This window comes from Antennarius striatus, chromosome 13, assembly GCF_040054535.1.
Source record: "Antennarius striatus isolate MH-2024 chromosome 13, ASM4005453v1, whole genome shotgun sequence".
NCBI classification, from domain to species: Eukaryota; Metazoa; Chordata; class Actinopteri; order Lophiiformes; family Antennariidae; genus Antennarius; species Antennarius striatus.
In genome coordinates, this window is record NC_090788.1 from 3,068,119 (window position 1) to 3,091,190 (window position 23,072).

General features: G+C 48.3%; 2 protein-coding genes across 10 annotated transcripts in view; one reads left to right on the forward strand and one right to left on the reverse strand.

Annotated features, from left to right (window-relative positions):
* The first annotated feature begins 432 nt into the window (after window positions 1–432).
* usp28 (ubiquitin specific peptidase 28) lies at window positions 433–10,662 on the forward strand. 3 transcript variants are annotated; one of them, XM_068331112.1, is made up of 26 exons: window positions 433–627; window positions 1,806–1,883; window positions 2,001–2,121; window positions 2,221–2,308; window positions 2,407–2,569; window positions 4,049–4,135; window positions 4,219–4,356; window positions 4,791–4,861; window positions 4,962–5,038; window positions 5,121–5,269; window positions 5,356–5,483; window positions 5,598–5,693; window positions 5,779–5,958; window positions 6,030–6,238; window positions 6,353–6,423; window positions 6,514–6,742; window positions 6,824–7,159; window positions 7,372–7,505; window positions 7,596–7,889; window positions 7,978–8,073; window positions 8,259–8,437; window positions 8,690–8,768; window positions 9,193–9,272; window positions 9,358–9,481; window positions 9,567–9,765; window positions 9,829–10,662. In XM_068331112.1, the coding sequence occupies exons 1-26, from the start codon at window positions 583–585 to the stop codon at window positions 10,002–10,004; spliced, it is 3,627 nt and encodes a 1,208-aa protein (XP_068187213.1). In that variant the 5' UTR covers window positions 433–582; the 3' UTR covers window positions 10,005–10,662. The 3 variants fall into 3 exon arrangements, with proteins under 3 accessions (XP_068187213.1, XP_068187212.1, XP_068187214.1); XM_068331111.1 differs by lacking the exons at window positions 433–627; window positions 1,806–1,883; window positions 2,001–2,121 and having other exon boundaries at window positions 2,203–2,308; window positions 7,375–7,505; XM_068331113.1 differs by lacking the exons at window positions 433–627; window positions 1,806–1,883; window positions 2,001–2,121 and having other exon boundaries at window positions 4,075–4,135.
* A 790-nt stretch (window positions 10,663–11,452) lies between these two features.
* The window catches only part of arhgap32b (Rho GTPase activating protein 32b), a 41,383-nt gene continuing 29,763 nt past the window's right edge, over window positions 11,453–23,072 (reverse strand). For all 7 annotated transcript variants that reach the window (XM_068330730.1, XM_068330728.1, XM_068330729.1 and 4 more), the window contains 12 exons: window positions 21,901–22,050; window positions 20,118–20,220; window positions 19,259–19,403; window positions 18,772–18,854; window positions 18,284–18,391; window positions 17,858–18,003; window positions 17,582–17,783; window positions 17,069–17,214; window positions 16,888–16,962; window positions 15,977–16,804; window positions 15,156–15,799; window positions 11,453–15,072 (listed from right to left, as the gene is read on the reverse strand). In XM_068330730.1, the coding sequence (XP_068186831.1) occupies window positions 12,880–15,072; window positions 15,156–15,799; window positions 15,977–16,804; window positions 16,888–16,962; window positions 17,069–17,214; window positions 17,582–17,783; window positions 17,858–18,003; window positions 18,284–18,391; window positions 18,772–18,854; window positions 19,259–19,403; window positions 20,118–20,220; window positions 21,901–22,050 (4,823 nt within the window). In that variant the 3' untranslated portion in view covers window positions 11,453–12,879. The remainder of the gene's footprint in view (window positions 15,073–15,155; window positions 15,800–15,976; window positions 16,805–16,887; window positions 16,963–17,068; window positions 17,215–17,581; window positions 17,784–17,857; window positions 18,004–18,283; window positions 18,392–18,771; window positions 18,855–19,258; window positions 19,404–20,117; window positions 20,221–21,900; window positions 22,051–23,072) is intronic.

The window sequence follows — 23,072 nt, forward strand, 5'->3', positions numbered from 1 at the left end:
CAGGTGGGGTTTTTTTCTGTAGATTTGAATGAAAAATATTTTTCTCTTTTTGAAAGTTTGATGTTATTTGAAATAAAATCCAACAAGGGCTAAATGAGGGTGAAATTACTTTAAAATTGACATCTGTAAATAAAAAAAATGAATTTAAATAAAGTACAATATATTTTAAGACTTGAAATTAAATATTTCCAGTGACGCAATTACAAAAATTTAAAATTATTGAAGCTTGAATAAAGACTTCTTTTTTTTTAATTCGTAAAGACTTTTTTTTTTACTGAAGGAAATTTGTTGACTTTCATTCCACGCTAAGAACGAACAAAAAACAGTTTTATTAAAGGTAAAAAGTTTAAATCTGAGTTCTCTAACGCGTAACTGTCCGAGCGTGTCAAAGGAGCGCGCACGTAAAACGTCCTCGTGCACGCACGGGTCTTGACAGGTGGGCGCGTCCCCGCAGCTGCTTGTCCGCTCCCGGCGCTGGACAGATGGAGTTGGTTTGACTCGGAGTCAGAAATCAGGAAGTTTTTTTTTTATTTTTTATTTACGGTGGAAAACAGGAAGAAATTCGTTGTTTTTCGTTCAGCGATGAAAGGAGACGCGACCGAACCCGGAGAAAAGCCGACGAACCCGGTGAGCGAGGGATGACCGGACCGGTATGACCGTAACCGGTGACATGTTTACATCGGAATGCCCGAGCAACTAACGTGAACACTAACCCCTCTGTGCGAGTCCCAAAACAGAATAATAACAGGATTTGTTTAACAAAAGAAAAAAGAAAGAAATCAGTCAATTTCAGAAAAAAATATTTAAAACACACTTGGCTGGTTTTAGTAAAAAAAAACATGACAAATAAAAAAAAATAATAATCACGTTTCACATTTGAATCTACTAGTTTATTAGAACACATATATCTAGGTCTACTTTAACCCACTAACCAGATATAGACAGACAGGCTTTAATAAAAATCTAATTTTGATTTGGAATTTTAAGTTTTTATATTAAAAAAAGAAAAGAAATGTGAGATTATTCATACTGGTCATTCGCCTCAGGAGGCGAGAGAGAGACAGAGAGACACCCGGAGTCTTTGTCAGTCATGGTGGCATGGTGAGTGGAATGATAAACAGACGCCTGCGGCGGCGGCCAGCGCCAGCGGGCCCAAAATAGAGGCTAACCAGGAGGGTCTCAGATATCCAGAGGTGTCCATATAAGTATGGCCGCCCGGCGATTGGCTTCCTGTATCTGCAGGAGAGAGACGCTGACATGTCCACCTGCTGCTGGGGCGGCCAGCTTAATATAGCAGCCCACCAGATTGATGTTCGTTCTCCATGTCTGTGAGGTCAGAACACAGGACGGCCTGGGGGGAGTCGGTGTTTACCCGTCTAAATGTGGGTAAAGGAAGGCCGCACCTGGCCTTTGGAAAGATTGTAATGGATCTCCATCTGTTGCCTAGCAATCGGTCTTCACATCGATCTCTCTTCAAACCTTCGATAACGTAGCGGATCGAGTGGAAAAGTTGAGCAGGTTTTAAGCCGTTGTGTCATCACTTACGATTGGCCTGTCCGGCGTTGGTTTGTCGTCCAGGTCTCGAGCCGATGTGAGCCGTCGTAGGAGACGCACGGGCTAGAACTCTTTCCCATGGACAGCAAACGAACCAAGCTGGACTAAAAGTCCAACATTTGTTCACATTAAAACCAGACTTGGACAGTTCAGTTCAAATTCAACCAAAACAGGGTCGCTAACCCAAATTATGTCGACGTTACAAAGGATGTTTGACCTTTGTTCCCCTTTTGTCCAATTGGTTCTCTCAGCAGAGTGAAATGCTGATCAACCAGTTGAGGGAGATCACCGCCATCCAGGACCCACAGATTCTTTACCGAGCCTTGAACGTAAGACGAGACAAACCCACGACCGGTTCTGTTTGTCTTTGTTAAATCTCCTCCATGCACTAATAGCATCTCCTGTTTTTGTCCATATCTGTTACCCCCCTTCCCTCCTCTTTAAAGGCCAGTCAGGGTGACATTGGTCAAGCCGTCGGGCTGCTGACAACCCAACCCGCAGAGGTTCAGGATCCTCGAGAACCTCAGGAATCCGGAACCTCTGGAGAGACCTGGGAAGGCCAGAAAGGTACGAAAATCAGCTAATTTCTAAAAGGTTTATTTACGCACCTTCACAGTTCACACAGATCTCTTTGGATCTTGGTTGACACTTTGTGTGCTCCGTCAGGACTTCCTAAAGATGAACTCCAGACCGCCATAGAGCTGAGCCTGCAGGAGTCCCACAATGCCCAAGAAGAGGAGAGAGAACTGAACAGGTACCAGAGAACCTTCTATACCTTAGGCGACTGAAAGTCTTGAGGGGGTTCTGACATGGGAACCATGAAACCATGTTTGCTGGTTTGACATGCCGTAGGGCTCTGGAGGTCAGCGCGGAGGAGAACGCAGCGAGGATGAAGAGGAAGAGGTGCGAAGCCCAGAACGAGATGTGCAGCCCAGCGGACTGGATCCGCCAGGACGAGTGGCCCGTTGGGATCCGCAATGTTGGGAACACCTGTTGGTTCAGCGCCGTCATCCAGGTGGTGTATGGGATGGGATAGGAACCCTCAGGGCTATAAGTACAGTCCAGTAGAACCTCGAGATACAAGTTTAATCTGTTCCATCAAGCTCAGAAGTCTAACAAATATGCCCCATTTAAAATAACTAAAATCATTTCAATCTGTTCCAGCCTTGTAAAAAGGCCCCAAACCGTCTAAATTATGAAATTTTTTTAGCAATAAATGGCCATGCAGACTTCACCTGTGTATAATTAAATTACTTAAACAATGATAAAATAAGAAAAGAAACGCAAAAGTCACAAAAACATTTGAGCAACGTCTTTACTCCACCAAAGAGAATGAGATCTGGTTTCAGTGATGTATCCATCCACCAAACTAGCCGTGGAGTCCCGAAACTCGTATCTCGGATTTTGCTTATACGTCAAACAAAAATGTGAACACCGCAATGGCTCGTATGTCAAACAACTCGTATCTCGAGACTCTACTGTATTCAAATTCAACGTGTTAGACGGATAAAAAGAAACACCTTGTTTTCAGTTTTTCTGAAGGCTCCACCTGCTTCACATCCTTCATCTCACCAAATCTTTAAATAGCGTTCTGACTTGACCCGGTAAATGTTTCCCCAACCAGACGTCTAACTCTGTCAACAGTCAGCAAATGTGCGTTTGATTTCCCATCATGAGACTCATCGGGATAATCAGAGGCAAAACCAAAAGGTGCCAACGTGCTTCTGCCGAGCTGCTAACTCTATTACGGGTCCATTCCGGGGTGAATTTGGCCGGACCTATCGGGTGGCTCGGCGGACACCAGAACCCTCATTGAGATGCGTGAGCTGTGCCGGTAATTAAATAGAGCGATGCGACGGCGGAGTGGCGGTCTCTTCAGCCCCCCAGCTTTAAATGGATGTCCATTGTTTGTCTCTCATCAAAGTCAGATATAATTCCACGCGAATTCAAGAATCAACTCCCACCACCGTCTCTGCCACCACCCTTTGGGATGGGGGTTATTATCCCGGAACAAAAACGAGAAAACAAAGCAGAGACATTTGAATACAAATGCGTTTGAAATTATAGCCTTCTGTTTGTTTTGCTGCTTCAGAATTAAACTGATGCAGTCCTACTCTTGATAAACCAGTCTCCCCTAAAAAGTAATTACACTATCCGCTCGAGGCCAAGTGACCACATCTTTGGGTTGTTGGCTCATATTCCCTTTATGATCCATTGTGGTATGAATTACAGTAAAATTCAGATAAGCTGTAATTGAATTTCCTCCACGAATGGAAAGATGTATGGAGATATCAGTAAGTGCTAAAAGGCCTAGTTACCACACGTATGACGCATAAGACGGCGTATCACATGACAAAGGTGTACTCTCACGAAGGGTCGGGGCTTGTGTTGCTTGGCTGTTGGGTGTAAAGAAATAAAATCATACAGGAAAACATTGATTTCTTTGGAGACTCTGGTGAACTCGCATTAACGGCTGTTCGTTGTCTTGTTGCAGTCATTGTTCCACCTGCCTATTTTCAGGAGGCTGGTTCTCAACTATCACCTGTCCGAACGAGTCCTGGAGAAGTGTAAGAGCCACTCTGTGAGTAAACGCCGTGGGCGTGGTCTGTTCATCATGTACCTGTTAATACGAGCTGCTGTTTGATGGCAGGTCTGGGTTTACAGGACAAGAGGAACATAGCCTTCATGCAGGAGCTTCGCTGCCTGTTTGCCCTGATGGTGGGCTCCACTCGCAGGTTTGTGGATCCATCAGCCGCCGTGGAGTTACTGCGAGACGCCTTCAGGACCAGCGAGGCCCAACAGGTGCGGCTTGCGTCACGACGGACAAACCTTTAAAAAGCCTAGATGTTGTCTGCTTGCCATCAAAGCTTTGTTCAATATGTATAGCGACAGGAAGTTGTATACCTAAGATGATTATCTCCATGGCAACTGGGGAAGCTCCTTTAACTGTGTAAAAAAATGATGATTGGTTGGACCCACCAGGGTCTGGGTCCTGCCTGGCGTTTCTTCCTCAATGAGGGAGTTTTTCCCCGCCGCTGTCGCTAATGCTTGCTCTGGACGGTTCTGTTGGGTTTTTCTGTTTGTTAAAGCGCTTTGAAATGTTTGTTGAAGTGATTAAGCACTTTATAAATAAAAGTTGATTGATTGATTGATTGATTGATTGATTGATTGATTAAACTACATCTTGATTGATGCTTTGATCGTTAACTCTGTCCTTTTCTTCACGCCGTCCTCAGGATGTCAGTGAGTTTTCTCACAAGCTGCTCGACTGGCTCGAGGACGCTTTTCAGCTTGCTGCCACTGGAAAGTGAGTTTTCCCAGAATGCTGATCTCATCCACACGCTCAGACCGTTATTTTCTCACTGCGTGCTAAAGCGCATCAAGATAAATTTGTGTTTTACTTTCAGCAAAGCGGATGACAAGCAGCAAAACCCCATGGTCCAGCTGTTCTACGGGACCTTTGTGACGGAAAGGAGACACGAGGGTAACGTGTTCTGTGCGAGTCTCCATCACCAGTGATGGTCAGGAATTGATTGGTTGTCTTTCACCTCAATGTGATTCCGCAGGTAAGACTTTGTATAACATCGAGCAGTTCGGCCAGTACCCCCTGCAAGTCAACGGCTTCAACAACCTGGATGAGTGTCTGGAAGGCGCCATGGTGGAGAAGGAGATCGAGTCGCTGCATGCGGAACACAGCGTCACCTCCGGCCGCGAGGTGAACGACATCATCGATCAACCGGTGGTTGCTTCGTGAAAAGTCTTTGCAGTGTTTAAAGCTTCTGTATTTTTGCTTCCTTGCAGAGGTGGTTCAAGAAGTTACCCCCAGTCTTAACGTTTGAACTATCTCGATTTGAATTCAACACCCAACTTGGCCGTCCAGAGAAGATACACAAGAAACTGGAGTTCCCACACGTCATTCACATGGACAGGTGAGCCTCTGACATATGACGCGATTGCACACAAGTTATGGTCGCTTTCCCATTTTGGGAACTGGAAGACTTTAACTATCAATTGTGGGCATTGCCTGACTTTCCTGTGGACAGGTATCTTCATAAAAACATCGAGCAGACCCATGAGAGGAGAGGAGAGGTGAAGAAACTCAAGGAGCAACTGGCCGTCCTCCAGCAGAAACTTGAATGGTTGGTTTGGCATTGAAGAGATGACTTTAAACACCTTCGCGTCATGACAACCTCTCGTATCTGAACTGTTACCGTTTATTCCCAGCTACAAGAACTACGGCTCAGGACCTACCAAGTACCCTTTAGCGGACATGCTGCAGTTTGTGTTGGAGTTTGCTACCACCAAGCCAACAAGTGTTTCCCCAGCTGAAGATCTGAGACTGACATCCTCATCCCCGACTCCTGCAAGCCATCCCATCAGCGAACCCCTCTCCAAAGACGCCGGGTACCCGTATGATCCGTAGAATCTCTCCTGGACCTGCAATTTCAGCGGTAACCGCTGCTCTTACTTCCTAGTGAACCTGCAGAGACAGAGTCTTCAGAGGTCTTGGTTTCCAGTGTCTCCAGTTGCCAGCGAACACCCATATACAAGCCCTTCACCCAGTGCAGACCCCCCGTCGACTGTCCGCCACACCCGGCACCTCACAGCGTCACAGAAGAAGAGCTGCTCTTTGTAAAAACCTGCCTCCAGCGATGGAGGACAGAAGTAGAGAACGACATTAACGGTGAGCGTGAGTTTCACATTTTTTCAGGCTACCGCTTCGCCAATGCAATGTATTAGTTCTGTCCTTTATAGTTTGCCATTGTTTTGTTTGTGCGTACAATCGTGTGTGTGCCAGAGCTGAAGGCGAGCATCGACAGGCTCACCCAGATGCTGGAGGGCATCTACTCCGACAACGTCCTCTGCCAGGTGAGGAAGACGCTCGCCCGATTAGCTCCGACCGACTGGTCGCGATCTTTTTTGCTTCCGACTTGAATTCCTTCTCCGCCTTGTGTTCAGGTTCCTTACAAACTCCACGCTGTGCTCGTCCACGAAGGCCAGGCATCAGCGGGTCACTACTGGGCCTACATCTTTGACCACGCCAACCAGCGCTGGATGAAGTACAACGACATCAGCATCACCGAGTCCTCCTGGGAGGAGCTGGAGCGTGATTCGTTTGGGGGCATGACCAACGCCAGCGCGTACTGCCTGATGTACATCGATGACAGGTTACCCCACCTTATCACAGGTGAGTCCGTCAGTGATTGGACGCAGTCTGGTGGGATATTCTGACCCCGGAATAACCCCAATGACCCCCCCATCCACCCAGACGACACGGACGTGGAGACGGGTCAGGTGCTGCGGGGCATGGACTCGCTACCCCCCGTCCTCAGACGCTACGTCCACGAAGATAACCGCTGGTTCCAACAGGAGCTCAGCGAATGGGAGGAGCAGTTCTGCCAGACTGCGACCCCTCAGGGGGAGTCCACGGCCTCCGCGGAGCCCCCAAACCTGGGACCGGATGACACACACGAGATCCAAGTGGAGCCAGCCCCCCAGTCAGGACCGTCCACCGAAGAGCCAGATCATGGAGCTTTGTCAGAGCCACAACCGGAATCAGACACGAAGGAGGACCGGGAGCCGGATCCCAGGGAGACGCCTGAAGGTCGGTAGCGACGCCCGGATTAACCCATAAGAGGACCGTAGTAATCTGAGTGTTCTGGAACGGTTCGTTCCATCACATCACTTGTAATGATAAGCAGAAGTGAACCTGGGGGGTGCAGGGGGGGTCCACTGGCCCCATTACAGATAAAACGCGATAAACCCACCCTCCAGTAAACCTGGTTCTGCTCACACTCGCTTCTATTTTTACCCCAGAAGAATCTAACGTGACGCCATCGCCGCCGGCGGACCCCGAGTCACCGTCGGTAGACACCACTGGCACAGCGGTGAATGACCCCCTTGAGTCCAGCCGGAGTTCCACCCCAGCCGAGAAACAGCTCCAGAGTCAGGTAGGCGTGTTTGTGATGACTTGCTATCCCTTCACACGTCTGCAGAAATTCTAGGCCATGATTTAATCTGCGTCCTGGTCAATCTGTCAGACTCCTGGTCCTGAAGCGGCGCTAAATAATCCAGAGGCAGTCGACCCACACGAGGAGAAGGAAGACGCACAGGCGGAAGGTATCGGCCCTGGAGCTGTCAGCGAGCCGATGGCTTCAGGAGAGGCTCCTGATCCTGAAGGAAAGCAGGAGGAAGAGGAGGAGGAAGAAGAGGAGCAACGACAGCAAGAGGTTCCAGTCAGACGGCGACAGGCGGAGAACGAGGTCTCCGAGGTGGAGATCCCGAATGTCGGCAGGATCATGGTGCGAGCCGACGCCGATGGATACAACGAAGAGGTGAGTAGGGGGGTTCATCAGGACCCGCGTGAAGGGTCACCTGGTCGGCGCCCCACCTCATGGCGTTACACTCGTTCTCCTTCCCCAGATGATGCTGACTCCAGCGATGCAGGGCGTCATTCTGGCCATCGTCAAGGCCAGACAGACGTTCGATACAGAAGGCCCCGAGGCCGGCCTCATCAAGGTAAGCTCTCCGAGGGATGCCTGATGGAAAACACCCGCGTGTTCTCACACACAGCTGCAGCAGAGGGTTCATAATTTAAAATATATTCCACATTTACGTCAGTCACACAAGCAACTGGTAAATCTGGTGCTTATGAGATTATACTGTCAGATTTACGACTACTCGTTTTCCCTCCGTGCCCCCAGGCCTTCCATGAGGAGTACTCTCGCCTGTACGAGCTCTCTGAGGAGGAGGTGACCCCCCAGGAGGACGCCCGTCTACAACACGCCCTGGTTTACTTCTTCCAGAACAAGGCGCCCAAACGCGTCATTGAGAGGACGCTGCTGGAGCAGTTCAGCGACCGCAACCTGAGCTTCGACGAGAGGTAAACAACGCTGAGTCAGGTTTTCAAAATACACAAGATCGTAAAAGAATCCTTTGTTGGACATTTTACATGAAAACTAGGTTTAAGTTATGCACAAGTTAAAGAGCAGACGTAAATAAATCCAGTCAAACACTACCAGCAGGTCGTACAGCTCGCTTAGGACTCCACCTAGCGTCCAGAAGAGGGTACTGCAGGTCCTGGCTCGTGATGTCACAGCAGTTTTATGGTGGGTGTCCTGTCTTGTACCTGCAGGGCCATCAGCATCATGAGGGAGGCCCGATCCAAGCTGCGCCTTATCAAACCAGAGGACATGGATATGGATGAGTATCTGGTACTGGCTAATGACTGGGCCGAGAGAATGTGTGGTTCTAGTCGTAGAAAACGATGAAGAACAACTGCATGCTTTCAAATGTGACGACACTTCTTACACATCGCGGCAGTTTGGTGTCTTTGGAAAAGCTTCAGGTTCTTTCCAAGTCATCTGAGTGTTTCTGGGTGTGTGTGTGTGTGTGTGGTTGGAATTCCAGCGGGGCGTGAGTAAACCCAGTGACATGTGTTTAACTGTGAAGACACCAGCCTGATATGAAGAGGTTACGTCTGGAGGGACTCTGTAGCTTCCTCATGAATCAATCGAAGAATTCTTGTCTTTTTAACATATTATTTAACTGTTTGAGTAACACTTACTAAAAAACACAAAAAAATTAATGAAATATATAAAAATGAAGTGACCCCCTAGTTTCCGTTTGCCCCCACAGCAGTGGCACGACGACTACAGGCTGTTCAGAACCGTGTTCGTCTACCTGCTGACGGGGCTAGAGCACTACCAGCATGGAAAGTAGGTGTCAAATTGTTTTTGTCAGCCAATCGTAGGGCTTCTCTGTAGGTCCATGTGATGGCCCATGCGTCTGAATGCGCTGCAGGTTGCGTGAGGCGCTGACCTACTTGGCTCATGCGTACGAGACCAACGCCACCCTGCTGAGGAGCGGGGAGAAGCGGGGCGTGGAGAAAACCATCATTGCACTTTACAGGAGGAAATGCCTCACTGTAAGTAAAGGTGGCCGGCGTGGACGCCTGCGTGGATTTCTCCTGATTACGCACAAACTCTTTCTCCGTCATCATCCTCCTCCAGGCTTTGAATGAAAGCGCGTCGCAGCTGTTCTGCAGCGGCGACGAGACCAGCGTGGAGGAAGGCGTTTCCATCATGGATGAAGTCGTCATTCCCTGCCTCCACCTGATGAGCCGGGATTCGTTTCCATCCCAGGAAGACAGGGACGCCATGGAGAACATCCGCAGCCACTGGTGCTGCTGCCTGGGGAAGGACATGGATGGTGAGAAACGCAATAAGGAGATGATTCTGTGAGACAAACTTCCACGTTTCTTCTTTCTTTCAGATTCCTTGCAGGTGAAACTGGGCGAGTTCCTGCCCAGAGTTCTGGACGGGTCCACAGATGCGGTCGTTCTGAAAGACCCACCTAAAGTCCACGTCAGCCAGGCCCACGATCTGTGCAGCCGCCTGGCCGCGGTCATGGAGTCCATCCACAACGCCTCGGTGGTGGTTGTTAAGTAAATCCCTGAATTAACCGTCCCTGGTCCGACCTGAAGAAGCTCGGCTGGTGGGTCGTTCTGAACGACTGAGACGTCCCCAACAGATAAATTATACTGTATATTTTCATTTTATTGCACATGCATTCATTTTATTGTTTTACCTGAGCACACTATAAGCAGCGTCTCTAGACATTTCCACCTCAGAGGCCCTCAAATCTGTTTTCCCATCACCCATAACGACCCCCAGTGTGCTGAAAGCGAAGCACAAAGACCTTAACACAGAGGAGAAACTTGTGCAGTTATGAGCTTCTTTTTTTTTTTTTTTTTAATATTTTGTATTCCTTTGTATTTTTCCAAAACAAATTATTGGAAATTGTTCTTGTGGGTGAATTTGGAAGGAATGTGAAGTGATATTACTGCTGCACGCTCACGCGGTCTGAGCTAGTCTGTGCACTGGATATAGACGCCAGAGAACATCTCGATCGATCGAGGCGTCTTTTCCGTTTCCTGTGAACCAAGTTGACTCTGAAAAGATGAGATGTGGGACGAGAGATTCCCAATCCGGCACGTTGTGAACGAATGAATGAACAAACGGATGAATGGGGACTAAAGGCTAGCATCCATGTCTGGCTGCTGAGCTCACTGGTTTCACTTGTACTCAATAAATATTTTAAACATTCTGCCTTTTGTTCTTTGTTTCACCCAAACCCTTCAGATGATCGTTTCTCTTTCTGTTACACGTTTTTTTGTATTTATTCCTATATGTTGACTATTGAGATAACATAACCGATACACTAACATAATTCAGGTAAGGTATACATTTTTTTGTTTAACATAGGCAGGGCAGGACTAATTGAATAAACACATATTGATAATGCGTGATGGTTTAAATGGATCAATAAATAAGCTGTGATAGGAAAGAGACAGACTGTGCAATTTCTCCTCGGTAAAATCTACAAGAACCACAAGAAAACTTCAAGAACCAGAATGCACTGCACCACACCCGACCGTTTAACTCTCCGGCTGATTGGTGGTTCTGGTTGGTCTGTTTTGAAACAGGAAATGGCATGGTCGGTAATAGTGAACTAAATCAGGATCATAAAAACAACAAACAGGATCATGATTGACACTTGATTAAAAAACAAAAACTTAATCTGTCAAAGAAACAAAGGGATACTGACATTCTTTAGTCAGCATTCAGTGTTCTAAAGGTGAAGAGGAGTGAAACACAGCAGCTCTTTAGCTCCCCTAGAGGCAAAAAACCCACTTCCTGTTGAAGCGTTCCAACTTTGACGTTGGAATCATGTTTTTAGTCATCAACTCAAAAATAAAAGAAATTGCTTAATATAACTTAAAATGAAACAAAATAACTAGTGAATGGACAAATGACTAGTAATTGACAGCTGACATTACAAAACCAAACCAAATTGTGGAGGATCAGTGAAATCACGCACGTATCAAGAGAAGACATGAGTTATGGCTATTCCTGAACAATTTTATTTCATATCTAACTTTAGATACCTCTAGTTTGAGTTTTCACATTCAAGTACATGGTGCCTTAACTTTAATGCCCCATCTCTAAAGGTAGAGGCTTTAGATAAGGCAAGAGGAGCACAACCTGCAAGCGATATAGAAGTCAAACGGTTACAGAGTACAACCTGGATTGAGACATTTGAAACATACTGTAATCCTTACATTATGTCCAACCAAAAGTTTGATTTTAAATTCAGAACCAGCGAGGTGATATAAAACTAGACAACCCCAGCAGGTCACCTGTCAACCCTGAACTGTCAAGAATCGAAACATGATATTAAACCAAGGAACTACACGCTTTGTGCACTGTGATGATGGACAGTAAAGAAAATATGTTCTGTAGGAACTAAATTTAAGGCTCATCAATGAGTTGTTTTTCCCTCAAAAAGCAGCAGCAACATGTTCTTTACCGTGAAAGGACGATGTTTTCATCTTTATTCAGTCAGTCCAGTTCAAAATACCACGAGTGTGACGTGGGGAAACAAAAGGAAACTCAAATACCCTCTTAGTACCATCTAAAAGTTACACCAGGCATCCGTCCATCATCACCGCTTCACCTCGCATGTGCAACAACCGCGCCAAACTTGTTTGGTCCCACTTCCAATGAAGAAAAACAAAAACGTTTCATTAGAAGTCACTAAAATCTGTTTATAGCAAAGTTACACTGAGAAAAGTCACAGAGAAACGGAGACGCTGAGGACTACTAAACAAACCCGTCAAACCGCACACCCGACTGGTTCTTTACAGACTAGTCAGTCTACTGGTGTACATACGAGCATGGGGGAGGTGAGATGGGTCCCGTCTCCCTTATGTTGTGCTGTTAACATCCACAAAAAAAATAAAAATGAAAATGTAATGGATATAGACTTACGTAGAACTGTTCTGTAAGAGATAGAGACCGCATGCATTTCTAAAATGCAAACCTGAAGCCCGCCTGATACCCAGTGCCACGCCCGGAAAGAAAATCAAAACTGAAAATCCCTTTTAACCTGTCATATGTACATATATACATATACATATATACATACGCATACATATATATGCATATATACATATATACTGTATATATACACATACATATATATGCACACACACTTTAAATTTTGGTGGCTCCTGTAGAAGTACCGTCTCTTTCTCATCTACAATATGATCTCTTGGACATTAGTTTCAGGTACATTCTGGACTTTCCTTAAAAAGTCTTACAATTTCTCTTTACAATTACTTAAAAATACAGAGAAACCAACAAAAAAACAAACAAAAACAATCTTGGTGATTTGACAGTCTACTGTCCGGCAGAGGCTGCTCAACCAAAGCTCAACAGTCTTTAATTCTAACAGCTAAAAGATCGTTTCCCTTCCCGTCCGTTAAATGCTTCCCTCGGTACTGATCTCAGGCTCTGGCCTCTGATTGGCCAGCTCAGTCTGGATGTAGGCCCCCTGACCCAGTGCTGTGGAGTATGCCCGGTTGTTCTGGCCCGCCGTGAATGGCGGTGCAGGGTAGGCACCGGAGCTGCCACGTTTCGAAACGGGTGCCTGGGGCTGAGGTACCGGGTGGTAATCGTCCAAGTTGTCGTAGTGGGACTGCGACATCTTGGCGTTGAGTTTCTGATACGGGTAGTCTCTGTCCGGTTCAGGCTTACCCGGGATGAAGTGCTGCTGCTCTCGGAGACTGTGGGATCGCTCCGGTTTGGAGCGGGACGTCTGTTCGTTTGTGTTGTGGTAGCCGCTCGACGGTTTCCCTTTGCTCTGCTGGTGGTCAGATTCAGGGAAGTCGTAGTGCGGTGGGAAGTTCCGCTTGTTGGGGTATTCCTGCTGCCAGTGTTTAGATCTATCCCCGCCCTGCTTGTCGTCTCCGGTCTCGTACTTGGCCTCGTTTCGGCCGCTCTCCTGCTGATGAGAGAGACTGTGGCTCAGAGTAGCTGGAAGGGAGTGAGAGGATTGGTATTTCCTGGAACCGCTTTGCTTGGCGAGTCCTTCCGTCTTGTCGGAGACTGTCCCTCCCTGGACGTGCTTGTCAGTCTCCATGTACATGGGGACATCCGGGTCCGAAACCATGTGTCTGGGGAGGTATCGCCCATCTTTGCTCTCGGCGGCGATCAGAACAGCTTTTCCGGGGTCGGATTTGCTGCGCAGGTGCAGCGTTTCGTACCCCGAAATGTCCGCCGGCCCGAACAAGCCGACGTTGTCGTACTGAGATAGGACAGGCCCTTTGATTTTCTGCCTCGCCCTGCTCTCTCGCCGAATGGAGTGCATGCGGAGCCTTTCCGCCTCCTCTGGGTCCCACGGGACGTAAGAACCGGCTTCTTTCGCTCCGTGACCGGGGGGCATGTCCCTGCTCACAAAACTGTGCTCCTTCCCCGGCGGGAGTACGTGGCGAGCGAGGTAGTGGTACCCGCTCGCCTTCCCTCCCTGACGGCCGGCGACGGCGCCCGGATCTCGACCGAAGGCGTGGATGTGACGGACTCTGATGGTCCCGTAAGGGTCGATGTCGTAGTACGGTGCCTCCAAAGAGGCCGAACCCGTGTAGGGGCTGTAGCGGTACTGAACCCGACCGTTCTCGAAGTAAGGCTGCAGCTGCGTGACGTGGTAGTCGGCTTGAGACGACTGCTGCGACGGCTGCTGGTACGCTTTGCACTGATACACCGGCCGGTGGCAGAAGAACATCTCGTCATCGGGAGGAACTTCCGTCCTTTGGATCGGCACCGAGCAGATAGTGGAGGGAACGTGGAGGGAGTGCACCCTGCGGATGGTGGGGTAGCCGTGGTTCCTGTCGTGGTTGTAACCCTGATGGCCCGGTCCTGGAGACATGTACACGCTGCGGGGGTTCCCACGGGATTTGATGGAGTGGTGGTAGGACCTGGGGCCTAAAGTGCTGTATCTGTTGTCCACCCGTGCAGTGTAGGGTATCTGAGGCTCAGATTTGGACACAAAAGAGAGGTGTGGGGGTACGCTTTCAGGCCGATAGTGATGTGGCATGGATTGCGGGCCCACAGGAATTGGCCTCTGGTGGTAGTACGCTGCTCCTGAGGGATCAATCAAGACTGGCTCCGCTTTAGCGTGGTAAAGGTAAGCCGGCTGGTGCGTGGAAGATTTCCGAGGAGACAGAGGATGGTGAGGCGGAGCCTCCTCCGGGTGGGCGGGAGCCGGACCTTCAGCCAGGATGTGGTAGGGGGCCTCGCTCTGGCTGAGTGCTGCCGTCGCCAGTTTGCTCTCTATGGTGCGAACCGGAGGGGGCGGGGGTCCGAACGAGTCGCGGTACTTTGCAGTCTCTATGCAGGGCTCCACTGGCTTTATGGCTTCCCAAGGCTTCTCCACAGGTTCCGTGGAGGTGGGGGCCACTCTGGCGCTGGCCTTGGAGGGGGGCTGAGTCTGGGGCTGGGAGTGAGGTTGGAGCTGTGCTGGAAGACGAGGCTGGATGTGAGCCTGGCTCTGCTGATGACTCGGATTCTGGTGCTGGGGGAGTGAGATGGCCTGCCGTTTGGGCTTCTGAGCTGGTGGAGGAGGGGGTTGTGATGGTTTTGGTAGTACTGGGGGCGACACAGTCTCCTCTGGTTTGACCTGAGGGGAGGGAGGGTAAATAAAATAAATGTGAGACAGTTTTTCAGACAGAAAACAATCTGAAGGAAACTTGTGACACCTACCTCAGGAACAGACAGCGGTAGGACTCTGGTGCCTTTACTGCCCCCTAGAGGGGTGGCTGGAGTACTACTAGATGAGCCGGTAGGAACTGGGATCTGCCCGGTTACAGGTGGCTGCTTTTCTGGACTTTTCCTGGTCGGGGACGTCCGATTGGCTGAGCTGGGGGGCGTGGCGCCCTTATAAAGGTGAGTATGTGGGGGAGAGGACTCTGGCTGTACTCCAGGTGGAGTCTTAGGAGATTTGGCATCAGCTGAGCCGGTCGGTTCTGACGGCTGCGGTTTGATTTGTGGACTTGAAGTAGAGGAGTAAGGTAAGACCGGGTTAACGGTCAGAGCAGCGCTGCTAGGTGGGGGGGTGTTTCCTCTGTCAGCCCCCTCTACAGGGGACGTCTGGGGGCGCGACTGCAGCAGACGGGGCGAGTCTTGGAAGCTAGCATCTTCCTGTGAAGCCCGAGGCGACGTTGGTGTTGGGGGCTCAGAGGACTGGGACTTGGACTGAATGGACACCTGCTGGGCAGACTCGGCCAGGGCCAGGGCCAACATGCGGGCGGCATTTTTAGGAGGGGGGGGCGGAGGATGGGAAGCAGCAGGGGTTGTAGAGCTGGAACAAGAGGTGAGGTCCTTTGACGAGTTTGACGCTGTGACACCTAGCAGGGACGCAAAGACACAAGGGAAATGTACTTCAGAGCAGAGCATGTTGGTGCTTCAGGACCAGGAAAGTATTAGAATAAATATTAATACACCTATATGCATTATTTATGTGTTCATTTAATTGATATTCATATAAATTAGGGAGTCAGAGAATAAAAATGCCTGCTCCTTACGCTGGTGTTGGTGGCTGCTGGCAGCTGGCGCCTGCTGCACGCCGTCTTCTGCCCTCAGCTCTTGACTGTCTTGGCTGTCAAAGGCTGCCAGCTTGGAGTACAGCTCCATTTGGAAAGCCTCGCACAGCGACGGCTCGGCTGTCCTCAGCAGCACACTGCCCATCAGGGTCGGAGAGTCCTTGGCTGCTGAAGGAGGAGATAATGGCTGTGGAGAGACAGCCTGTCCAGCTGTATTCTTGTCAGGCATCTCTGCGGAGACGAGCTCTGAAGTGGCACATGGTGTCAAACTAGTGGTCTTTCCACATTTAATAGGAGACACCGCCTGAGTGGGTTTATCAGTGTGAGAATAGGTCAGTTTCTTGCTTTCTGACTTCTCTCCGGCTACTTGGCTGAAGTCTAGGGATAACAAGGGTGAAGTCATGCTGCCGAGGACGGTGGCAGAGATGAGGTCGGAGCCGCTGGTCTGGCCAGAGCCGCTTCCGGGAGTCCTCTTTAGCATGCAGCCCTCGGCGCCGGCTGGTGAGTGATCCAGGGGGAAGGCGTAGGACGTGTCAGGGAGGCTGCACTGGAAAGACATGGGGTCAAAGTCCAAGGAGGCCATGCCGATGTCTGGCGGGCTGAGGTCCACATCTTCTCCAGCGGAGCGGGGAGGTGAGATGAGGGCAGGCACACAGATGGGCCCGTCGTCCCCTTCGCTGTCCTCCGTGGCGTCCAGGTTGTCGTAGGAGTTGCAGTGCTGTCGGTTGTCCAGCAGCTCGCCGTTGAAAGAGGCCGACAGAGCGTCGCTGCTGGAGCGTGGCCGTCGAGGACGGTACATCTTAGACTCTCCTAAAGAAACGGAATCAGAAACTCATTCCTTTTCGAGGCCTGACTGACTGATTGAACTCATTACCCTAGGTCAAAATGATTACCTTCAACATTGTGCAGGGAACTGAGTGATTCTTCGCTTTTGGCTGACCTCAACGTCGCCGTGTCGCCTCTGCCTCCTAAAACACGACCATCATAAATGATTAACACTCAGTCTGGTTTTCAGTCACAGTCGTAAGGTGCCTAAAAAGGTTTTCCTCCCAGCTGGGGAGGGGAATGACTCACCAGCCAGAGCCATGGCCTTCAGTTCATTGGGCTCGCTGGGGTTGCGGTGCAGTTTGCGCTTGGATATGGATGAAGACTTGCCAAGGTTAAAGAAAGAACGCCAGCTACCCACAGGAGACTTCTTGGATTTAATAGGAGGCCTCTTCCTGTGGTTAAAAAACGATGGAAAAGAAGAACAGTTGGTTTCACTACGTGATTCCAAAATCTGATAAAAACAGCAGATGTTGTGACATTGTGACTAAAACGTCGCATCAGTCTCTCATCTGTCATTACGACTGAAAATGGAAATAGTCTGCAAATAAAATACTGGCCGTCCGGAACAGGATGAATACAAGCCTACATGCAATCTTACTAAGAACCAGCAGATGGAGCTACATGGCGACATAAAGTACATGTTTATGGGAACATAACCACATGCCCTGCAAACCTGCAAAACACACGTCACCATCTCTGCCTGTGTGTCCAAATTTAACTTGTTTATTGTCGTTAAAGCAGAGTGAAGAAATGACAAACCTCTCAGCCGGAAACTCGATGACGGTGTGAAACTTGCCCTGCAGGGCTGCCGGACCCTCGCCCACCTCGATGTACTTGCTGTCTTCGGTGACTGGAGAGTTGATCTGAGCCTGGGTCCTGGCCTGGGCCTCCTCCAGGGTCAGGAGCTTAGTGGAAGGCGATGCGACCAGCAAGGATTTGGGCCGCGACAAGGAGTTGTGACCTGGTGATGTGAGGTTGTTTAGTGGGATTTGTGGGTAGTGGGATGACTACGCATGGATTGACGCCTGCACCTACCTGCTCCTTCTCTTATCAGCGTGCTAAGCTTGGTGCTGAAGAGAACATCCACGTGGTTGAGGATGAACTCCACCACCACCGACTGGATTCGGACTTCCATGAACGCTGCCGTGCCGCTGAAGCAGGCAGATTCTATCTGCTTGGACCTGAGTCAATTGTGGGGAAATAACAGTCAAAAGGAAAGATTCACTTTTATGTAGTAGAGATAAACCGACAGCGCCGGGTAGATTGTGTTATAATTGAAAGGGCTGAACACAAAAAACGAAAGTTATTTTTAGGCTGAATGTTCCAGAGTCTCATGTTTCACCCTCCTACTTTCTGCTGCACAGATTTATCACAGCTGACTCAAGCTGGAGATATAGTTTAAAAGCATGAAGACGACGATGTGCACACAGGAAACGTTAAAGCGGCAGAGCGGCTTCTGACCTGAGCAGGTTGGGCGCCCAGACGATAGCCAGGTTCTTGGTGTGCATGTTGGTGATGTAGCTGAACGCTGCGAGGCGGGAGAGGTGCCTCATGAGGAACTCCAAGGTCCTGTCAATCAAATATTCATTTATTCAGTTTTAATTGGCTCTCTGCTAGTGATGTGCAAATGAATGGCCGCAATGGAGCCACATCTTCAGTGCATCAATATTTCACTACGTGCTCAAATCTCCCGAGGAGAGTCACTTAGAGATAAAGCATTCGGATGCTTTCACAAAAGATATGAAATCCAATTCATCATCAGTAGAATGAAAATCCAATCCGCTGGGACCTGGTAAATGATTCTATTCAGTGCAGAATGATAAAACAAAATCCCCTGAATTCAACATTAACAAACACACAACTAAAGGGAAAGCGCGACATGCGCGCACATCTGTACTACTGCAGTTCCTGCGTGTGCCAACGGGGGGGCAGTGTGCCTCTACACTGACCTGTAATGCGGCGGAGGAAGTTGCTGGATGACATCATGGATTTTGATGAGTCGCTCTTCATCCGTCGCTGCTGACACAGCATCCTTCAGAGAGGAAACAAATGTAGACGCGGCGACAGATGAGCGCATTAATACTAAGCTCGTTCACTTGTCACCCCCCCCCCCTTTTTTCACGCAGCGACACGGAGCAGGGAGGTCAGTCTGCAGCCACGCCTCACCCTTCTTCCCTGTCAGCTGCCATGACAACCAGAAAACATTTACTTCATCTTCAGGGATGGCTCTGTTGTGTTTAGAGGGTTTGATTCCAAGTCACACAGACGGCGGTTTGCTGTTTGTAATGACAGGGTGTGTCGACTAACGTGATGATTTTGAGGAATGTCTGTGACTCATAACTGAAAATCAATTTTGAAGAATTCCAGGACGAATTTGAAGAATGACCTCACGCTGCAAGAGAGCTCAATGGTAGACGGCGGTGTGTTTTGGCTTACAGAGAATTTCTCGTAGAGCTGGTAGGTGAGCAGCGGGTTGGGCAGCTCTCTGAAGTAGAGCTTACACAGAGAGCCCACGCAGTGGATGTCCTGGATGTAAACATCTTTGGTCAGGTCAGGGATCTGCTCCGAGTCAAACTCGTGCCTGAAAATAAACGGGTGCAGGGGGTCAACAAACGATGGGTCAAGTTTAACACAGGAAAAAAGCAAAGCGGTTCTCCAGTTGGGAAATAAAGTACAAGACTCCTTCTTACTGATAACTAAAACGTAATCGCAGCTTAGAAATTAATTTGTACTAAAAAACAAAAAATAGAAATCTGGTCACCATTTTTCATTCTCCTGAAATGACTCTCAGTTTCAATCAAGTGAGGTTACGGACAGAAAATGTACGGATGAAGCCGTCACCACAGCTCGCTTCTGGTTTCCACTGCTTAACAAAGTATTTGTTAAATTTAGACGTCGTGAATCGTCCTGTTTCTTTGTTCATCCTTTCAACTGTTTGTTCTTTTGTTCGGACTCATTACGTGGGATAATTGCTCGTAATGGCGTTGGTGATGTCACAAGCGACACTTACTGATGAGCGTCGCTTCAGACATAATCAGCAGCAGTACGTGCTCCTCTGTTGGGGAAGGAATTTTATGATGGTATGCAATGAAGACGTCTCAGGTGTGAACTAGACACCTTATCTACAGAAGCAGATTAGTTTTCAGACTCTGGAGACAAGAATAAGGTGAGGGCGTGCCGCCATGAACGCCTTGAGGGTCTATTTTGAGAAAACTCTTATTATTTGAGATTAAGTACAATGATTTCCACTAAATGAATCTCTGGAAGCTAAAATGTCTGTTGTGTGAGTTTCTACCTTAACTTCTGGATATTTGAGGCGATTCCCGAGAGGCGGTAGATGCCGTCCACCACTCCGTGCTTCTCGATGAACTCGGTGCAGCTCTTGAGGACCTGGGGCACTGCAAAGGTAAAGACGGTGTGTCAACGTGTCAATATTTGTCTCCTCTTAACTGGGCTTCAAGGTCAAGAGCAGCACGGAACTGCAAATAACTTGAAACGCATTCAAAAGATCCTCAAAATCCATTTTATTTCTTGATTTAGCTCTACTGGTTTAATGGTAACCTATTTTTACACAAAGCAGATTGTGAAAAAACATGTTTGTGTCTGTGAAGGAGGCAGCCAATCATCACACTTGGCTTAAAAAGGAGAAAACCAGTGATAGCATGTTTGGAAAAGACGGACATAAAAAGAAGAGCTTCTTCGGTCTCCCTCAGAAACCATGAATCATAGCGGCATTTTATTTATCTATGTGTGAGCGTGTGTGTGTGTGTGTGTGTGTGTGTGATAACCGCGATGTGTTTGTGCAGAAAGAGGCTCCCAGGCCTCGCAGCTCACACGTCATTCAGTGCGTGACAGAGTGAGACGCTCGCCGAAGCAGCTGTTCAGATGAATTCCACACATAACCGGAGAAAACAAGGAGAGATTTGAGAAACTATTTGGCCTTCTGGTGCGGAACAGACGACATGGAGGGGAGATAAGTTCAATTCCAAGTCGTCCATGTAGGGAGATTTATTTGAGATCCTCTTATCGCAAAGACACACAGTTGGTTGTTTGGATGTGGCGCTGGAGCACCAACTTGTATTTGTTAGTCAGATCCCATTATTCACCACTTTTAAACGCTCAAACTGACATTAGAACAGCAACAGCGGAGTAAAAACCTTCCTATTAAAGGGTTTAACACTGGAGCACCACCAAAGCTGCATAAAATGCTCCACCTATCATAATCATAAAGTCTTTCGCTCCCACCAGCAATTAGGACACCTTGACCTTTTGACTCAGTAATGTGTGACAGACTGGTTTATCTCTACACGTCAAGCTAATGCAGCATTTACAGAGGCTAAAGATTGACTCCTTCACCCATGAATGGGTCACCGCCATAAAGAACGGTCGACATCTGAGAGCAGAGGTTAGTCAGCTGGTGGGGAGTGGGTACGATGAGAACCAGACAACATGATCCGTCAGCATGAACAAATAGCTTTTTTCAAGTTGGTGTCGATGCGGAACGAAATGAAGGCATCGATCGCGCTCCTGCGGCGGAGTGGCATCATTACGCTGGATGTAGCTTGATGTCTGAGTGTAATCAGGACGCCATTATCCTCCCGCTCCGTCATTAAGAATATCACATCAGCTCACCTGTCGGTCACAGCGCTGCCGAGACCCCAGGAAATCAATGTGTCTGCACCAGATAAAGCAGCTATGGACCAGCCCAGCAACTAATTACAAGGAGAAAAGGCAGACTGGGCTGGTGTGAGCTTCAGAGGGGGGGTTACTGGCTCATGTCAGAGTACGGAATGACTTAGATGTCTGGTTATCTTAGTCATCGCTAGCTGATGTCATCAAACTGGCTAGGTGGAAATATAAGGTAGAAAATCTGTTAAAAGTCTTGAATTGTGGCTAAAAATATGAAAAATATGTAATTTGAAGAAACCAATTACGAGATTCACACCTTAGTTGCTACTACGAAATGTGAAAATCTTCTTTGAACTCTGCCTGTTTATTCTGAGCAGACTTATAACTAGGAGAAAACTACCCACTAATAAAAGTGTAATAAAAGGGATAAAGGAAATATTTCTTCTCACCATCATGTCCTGAGTTGAGGAGGTGTTCCCCCAGGTCGCAGCCGAATACCCTCTCCCGGAGGATGCCTCTCTGCTTCAGCTTCTGCTTGGTGGGCCTGGACTTCATGAAGGAGCGCAAGAACGTGATCAGCTTCCCGTGCTTCTTAGACACTGAGGAAGAAACGGAAGATGCATCTCAGATCTCGACGGTTTTAACGCCCGAGTAAAAGTGTGGGCTGGCAGAAGGATTAGCTTTCACACCAAGTCTAGTGTGCAGGAGAGTGAAATCCCATACAAGCTACTCTGGGCTGTCCTTTTGTGCATTTTGGCTTTATTCTAAGTCAAACCGTCCCTTTATGCTTGTGTAGTTTCCTTGAGGCGAAAGCTTCGTTCTTAAATACCACCTCCCAGGCAACTACAAAGGAATCCTCCACATCCAACACCAGAATCCTCCGCTCCCCTCCAAAACCAGACAAAAAAAAAAAAAGGAGCAGACTTTCCTCAAATCCAAAGTGCGATAATCACAGACGAGGTCTGGGAAAGGGTCGTAAGCTTCTTAAACTACACGCCAGTTGTTTTTCTCTGCTTCAAAAGGGATGCGGGAAGGCTATCAGACAATCTGTATTTTTGGAAAGGGGAACAATGGAGCTGGTTCGACTCCAAAAAATGTCGAACTGCGAGTCGCACGCTGTCAGCCATTGGTGAGATGACAGCAGCAGAGCGTTTTTCCAAGTGGTGGGTTGCTCAACGCGGCTCGAGGAGAATAAATGAATCTAAAACAGTATCAGGAAAGAGTTTCCCATCATCTAACATTCCATTTCTCCATGATGGTAGATGCTACAGATTCCTAAGTGGTCTAGAGATTATCATCACCACAGTCTACAAGCTAGAACACAGCCTGCTTTCCCACATTTACTGTCTTTTTTTTATTCCAGGATAGATGATTAGAAGGTTTTCCCTGCTTGGAGGGAAGTTTCACTAAACTACATGACAAAGACCTGGACTGTTGCATCAGTCTTGTTTTTAAATGGATATTCCAGGACAAATGCTCCTTAAACTGATTACGGGTCCAGTCAAAATCACATTCCCCTCCTTGGTTTCGCATCCTTGACGACACGTGTTTTTAATCGGCTCCAGACTTCAGAATGACACAGAATGACTTCAGATTGGAATTCAAAGAATCAAAAATGTCC

Excerpts from the sequence above, each read along its gene's own strand:
- usp28 (XM_068331112.1), top strand. The coding sequence starts at position 583 with ATGAAAGGAGACGCGACCGAACCCGGAGAAAAGCCGACGAACCCG. Across the intron at positions 5,694-5,778 it reads CTCCAGCAGAAACTTGAATG|CTACAAGAACTACGGCTCAG; the intron begins GTTGGTTTGGCA and ends GTTTATTCCCAG. Across the intron at positions 8,769-9,192 it reads TGGATATGGATGAGTATCTG|CAGTGGCACGACGACTACAG; the intron begins GTACTGGCTAAT and ends TTGCCCCCACAG.